Source organism: Delphinus delphis, chromosome 3 (genome assembly GCF_949987515.2).
Source record: "Delphinus delphis chromosome 3, mDelDel1.2, whole genome shotgun sequence".
Taxonomy (NCBI): domain Eukaryota; kingdom Metazoa; phylum Chordata; class Mammalia; order Artiodactyla; family Delphinidae; genus Delphinus; species Delphinus delphis.
In genome coordinates, this window is record NC_082685.1 from 18,002,487 (window position 1) to 18,008,655 (window position 6,169).

At 35.5% G+C, this 6,169-nt stretch overlaps 1 protein-coding gene across 1 annotated transcript in view; it reads left to right on the forward strand.

Annotated features, from left to right (window-relative positions):
* ZNF879 (zinc finger protein 879) overlaps positions 1-5,502 on the forward strand; it is a 55,596-nt gene extending 50,094 nt beyond the window's left edge. The window contains exon 6 of the mRNA XM_069540563.1: positions 4,433-5,502. Within this exon, the coding sequence (XP_069396664.1) occupies positions 4,433-5,359 (927 nt within the window). The 3' untranslated portion in view covers positions 5,360-5,502. The remainder of the gene's footprint in view (positions 1-4,432) is intronic.
* Positions 5,503-6,169: the final 667 nt, after the last annotated feature.

Consider the following 6,169-nt stretch of genomic DNA (forward strand, 5'->3'; position numbering starts at 1 on the left):
AGAGCTCCCTCTGAGGTTCAGAGTCTGCAGGTTTCTATCCTGTGTGCCCCTGGGAAAGGAAAAATTGGTGTAGAATTGAAAGTGTACCTGTTTGTTGTGATGCCCTTCATGCTGCTGTTCATCCTCTGCCTTCCTCCCGCCCACCTCCTGATCAGTTCCCTCCTACTCCAATGACTAGAGCCCAGTTTAGATTCTGAAAAACATGTAGGACTCCCATCTTAGAGGGATTCATAGCCAGGGCCCTATATTGTTTCCTCCATCCCCCTAAAGGCCTCAGTCACCCTCAGGAGTGCTTATGCTGCCTTCTCTGCCCTATAGGCTCCAGTTAGTTAGTTCTGGGGTTGCTCTTCATGCCATTTGTTCAAACTCCATTTCCTTACTCATGAGCAGGGATTCCATTTTCAATGCCAAAGTTGATCTGCAAGTTGCAACATGGAGAAGATCCCTGTATGGTGGAAAGAGAAATCCCTCAAGATACCTGCCTAGGTGAGTAAGTGACTGGGGGGTGGGCACAAGTGTCTTTATACATGAGCAGGTCATGAGGAGTACTCTGAAAACTTTCCTGGAAATTCTGAGCCTTATTGAAATGCTCAGGACCCCTTGACAAGGCTCCTTGGTTGTAATGGTTTTCTTTGCATCAAGAAGGTCCTTGTATTGACATCTTCCTTCTCATACCACTCCCTGCATTCTCTTTCCCTTTCCCTTTTTTTGCAGCCTCACTCATGTTCTTCTACCGTCTTTGGCCTCTTGGTCTTCATGGTTTTCTTTCCATCTGCATTAACACATGTTCATGTCTGATAGATATTAAATACTTTACATCTTCTGCCATATTTTGAATTTTTTATATTTTTTTTCATTTCTTTTACCACCCACACATTTCAAAGTATTGTCAACATTCCTTTGTCTCTGATTTCTTAACATTTCCCTTTTATTTTCTTGGAGACTGGGTTGTCATCTCCCACTATTATATTCAATCAGCTGTCATTAACATAACCACTGTAGCCTTTCTAGTCCAGGGGTCAGCAAACTTTTCCTATAAAGGGCCAGATTGTAAATATTTTGGCTTTGGGGGCCATAAGGTCTCTGTTGCAACCATTTAACTCTGTGGTTGTAGTGCAAAAGCAGCCAGAGACAGTACTTAGACGAATAGGTGTGGCTGTATTCTAATAGAACTTTACAAAAACAGGTGGCAGCTGAATTTGGTCCAGAGATCCATAGTTTGCTGACCAGTCTTCTAGCCTAGTCTAATCTAGTTGGTCTTTATCATAAAACTGTAGGTTGTCAGGATTGGAGGATCACTTAAAGATGATCAAATTTATATACTTCTTTTTATATCTGAAGAAACAGAGTATCAAAGATCTTAAAGTACTTTGGTCACAGAGCTAGAAAGCTGAAATCTGATGAAAGAAACCTAAATAGATCACCAATGTCATTTCTATTCACCATAGGACATAGATTTGCCAATATTTTGCTTCCGTCTTTGTGGCTTAACCTTTAATCTATGATTCTTGCTTTTGTTAACATCTTTTTTTCACTCTTCTCTCAACAAATAGTTTTCAACTTTATTAAAATACAGTTTTCTACAAATAAAGAGTTAGTAAGCAGTGCAGTATAACATTCAAGATCATGGTTTGAATTTAGACATTCCAAATTTCACTTTACCACTACTTACAAGTTTTATGAGCTATGGGAAAGTTACCTACCGTCTCTGAGCCTCTCCTCACCCACCTTCCATGCCATCAGCACAGTGATCTTTTTGAAACTCAGGTGTTAACCCTATACCTCAAGGGACTTCATTGTTTCTCTGTTTTCCTTGGAGTAAAGTAAGATTGCTTAATGTGACATTAAACCTACTTCATAGCCTGTCTCCATATTCCTTTATGGTCTCATCAATGGCCACTTCCACTTCAGATCAGTGTTCTGGCCATATCTGTGTACTCATTATCATTTGTGTGTTATTCCTTCAGCTTGAGTCACCTCTTCCATCTTATCCACTGGAAGACTACTTATCCTTCAAGATCCATCTGTCTACCTAAAATGCTACTCTTATCTGTAGGTTTTCCTTATCTTCCCAGTCAGCATTAATTTTCCATCATTTGTGTTCATATATCACTTTCTACATACCTTGAGCACATTTATTATGGTATCTATCATGATGAATTATAGTTATTGTGTTTATATTTATTAGTATTAGGTATTTTTCTAATAAGATTGTGCATACTTAAGGGAGAGGCCAGGTCTTTGAATTTTTGCCTCTAGCATCTAATATATTGGCTTTAGTAATATTTAAAAATTTTTTTCAAATTCAATTTTAATTGAATTCAGTTGCCTCTGTGATTAACTCAGTGCCAGTGAGGCTCAAAGTACTCAGTCCAGCCAGATCATTGCAGCTACGTTATTTTTCAGATTCCATTCTGTCCTTCCTCTGACCCAAGCTGTTCAGTTTACCAAATATGACCACTTTTGTCTTATTATTATCTAAGAACTTATGACACCTTCTGTTATCTAGATTTTTCTAAATTCTTCTACTAGTTATTCAGTAACTCTATATTTGTCCTCACTGTGCTTAACCAAAATTTTAACTAATTCCAACCTGGATTTCCTTCTTTAGTCAATAAGCCTCCCCTAAATAGGTTTACTTTACCCACAGATGACTTTGACAGGCCTTCTTTCTGACTCACAGGGTCCTCTTTTCTTTTTCTATTGAAATCCAACCCATCTCTATTGTCCATCTTCCTTCATACAACCATTCTTTACTAATATTGTTGATATTTGTATCTTCATTCTCTGAACCTCAAACCTGAATTATGCAGTTGAGGCTTCTCACATCATGTAGAAATGAACTATTATTGTTTGGCCATTTATTTATTTCATATTATCATTGCTGATTATTCAGTATTTGTTCAATAAATGACTGATTGAGTCTCAGGAGTCCAGTAAGAGAAGAGAGAATCTCTTTTCCTTTTCAAGGTCACCTGACCTTCAGAATAACTTTTGCACCTCATTCCCTGTGCTCGTTCATTTTTTTTTTTTTTAATCTAAGACATTCTAATTGTGTACTTGTACACAATAAGGAATTAACAAATCATCATAAGACATATCCTCTGCTCTCCTGGAACAAATACTTGAATTATTTTCACAGACTTTATATATATGTTAAGTAATTAAATATTTTGAAATGTGTTTTGAAATTCTAAGAAAGAGGTGGATTATTTAGGCTTAAATAATTGAGTTTCTGTAAGTAAATGAGATTAGAGTAGTAGGGTAAGTTTCTAGATGGGCAGGGAAGGTCATATTGTGGGAAAGGATAAAAAGAGAAAGTACCTTGGTTGATCCTTGAAAATCCAAACTGTTAGGTTTTCCATGGATCATTAAGAAAAATCTATATTTGTATACAGATTTATAGGCTGTATTTCTTGTTCTTATTTAATTTTAATAAAATATATTTTAATACTAAAGCTGGATGGATTTTATTAACATAAATAACCTATATTTTACTTAAGTTGTATAGTTTATTTAAGTACATACAATTACCTAATTACAGTGATCTAATTTTAATCTATTTTCAATCATGGATTGATTAAAGTAAGCTAAGAGTTAACTCAGAGTTTCTTAGAATCAGCTCAAACTAAATCTTTTCACTTAGAATCAGATCTGAGCTTGGAGCTTGGGCATACTTCAGAACTTCACATCTCTTGTAGACTTTCATTATTCTCAAAAGATTCCTACCTTTACTTCTCTCAAGTGGCAGTGTCTTCACTGTCACTGTTAATTTGTCCACTGTATTCTCCCACACTATTCCTTAACCTATTTACTTCTCCTTCCATTCCATTTTGTTTTTCTCCAGATTCAAGTTCATATTTGAGATCAGATGGTATCAAACCTCTTTTATATGTATCATTGCCAATGTTTTTGTCCCACTGATGCATATTTATCTCTTCAGCAGAGGAGCCATTAATTCTTCTGATTTATTCCAGGTTTCAAGACATGGCCTGAAATAGAAGCATTGCCTCCTGAACAGGACATTTCTATAGAAGAAACATCTCAAGGAATAATAAAGAAAAAATCCATTAAGTTTGGTCACTTGGATGTCACGTTTGGAGAAACTTTGGAATTTGAGGGCAGGAGACAGCAAGAGCAACAGAAGAAACCTCTTAGGCAAATGATGGCCTCACACAAAAAAACCATCAGTGAAGCTGGAAACCAGACAAGTCTTGAATTAGGGAAAGGCTTATTTATAAATACAGTTCTTGTTAGACAACAAAGTGCTCCTATAGAAAGAATACCCAATATATATTATACTTCTGGGGGAGATTTTAAACAGAATTTTGATCTAATGAGATGTTTCCAGATTTACCCAGGAGGAAAAGCTCATATTTACAGTGAATATGGAAAAAGCTTCAACCAGAGTCTACATCTTACTGAACACCAGAGAATTCATACTGGTGAGAAACCTTACAAATGTAATGAGTGTGGGAAAACCTTCAGCCACAGATCATCCCTTCTTGCCCATCAGAGAATTCATACTGGAGAGAAACCTTACAAATGTAATGAATGTGAGAAAGCATTTAGCAGTAGTTCAACCCTTATCAAACATCTGAGAGTGCATACTGGAGAGAAACCCTATCAGTGCAAGGAATGTGGTAAAGCCTTTAGCCAGTGTTCAACCCTCACTGTACATCAGAGAATTCATACTGGAGAGAAACTCTATAAATGTGGAGAATGTGAGAAGGCCTTCAATTGTAGAGCAAAACTTCATAGACATCAAAGAATCCATACAGGTGAGAAACCCTATAAATGTAGTGAATGTGGGAAAAGTTACATCCAGTTTACATCCCTGGCTGAACATCAGAAGCTTCATACTGGAGAACAACTGTGTAAATGCTTGGAATGCGGGAGAAACTTCACTCGCATCTCAACCCTTATTGAACATCAGCGTATTCATACTGGACAAAAACCGTATCACTGTAATGAATGTGGGAAAGCCTTCAACCAGTATTCATCCTTTAATGAACATCAGAAAATTCATACTGGGGAAAAACTTTACACATGTGGAGAATGTGGGAAAGCCCTTGGTTGCAAATCTAACCTTTATAGGCATCAGAGAATTCATACTGGAGAGAAACCCTATCAGTGTAATCGGTGTGGAAAAGCTTTCAGCCAGTATTCATTCCTAACTGAACATGAGAGAATCCATACTGGAGAGAAACTCTATAAATGTATGGAATGTGGGAAAGCCTACAGTTACAGATCAAACCTTTGTAGACACAAAAAAGTTCACAATAAAGAAAAACTCTATAAATGGAAGGAATATGGGATCAGAGAATTTCTTAGAGGAGAAAAGCCCTGTGAGGTTTAATTCATCTCTCAAATAATTTAAGATTTCTCATTGGAGAATAATCAGGAGAATAATAAATAGAGCACAGACTTCTGATAGATCAAGTCTTTTTTTTTCTTCTTCTTCTAAAGAAAATAGTTACCATTAAGTAATGGTAAAATTAATCAACGAATATTAAGAGTACTGACTTGTCAAATTTTATAAGAACCAGTAAATTCTAAGGTTTCTAAAAACATAAAAATTTTAAATTCATAGAAAAATGTAAAAGTCCTAAGTTTAAAAAACATGAAAATAATGGAATGTAAGTTTTATTTCCTTCATTAGATTTTATTCCCTTTCTAACAGTAATCTTCAATATGAATTTTCTTTTAAAAATAGTCATTGAGTTATTAATAACGTGAATAAGTATGGAGCCTTATTTTCTAAAATGGCAGACAGATGTAGGACATGCTTTCTCTCATAAAGAGAAGCTAAAAATAGAAAGGACTTCTTTAAATTTAGATTTTCACATGGAAATAATCAAGCTCACTTTTTATGAACTGCCTCACCAGCAATCTATACTTATACATATATCCACATAAATGTGTGTGTATGCATGTGTATATATACACACACAGAATTTTGGATTATATGTATATTTTTCCCAAAAGTCTTTGATGATTAAAAAATGTGGTTTTATTAACTTAGAATTTAGTTTTGAAAATTAAAATTTTGCCCAGTGGTGTCTCTTCCTTTTCCTTATATTATTTTTTATATGATATGATTGCTGAATAGTCTTTAGAAGTTGGAGTAAACTGAAACAAATGGAGAGACTGTCATGCAAATACTCTC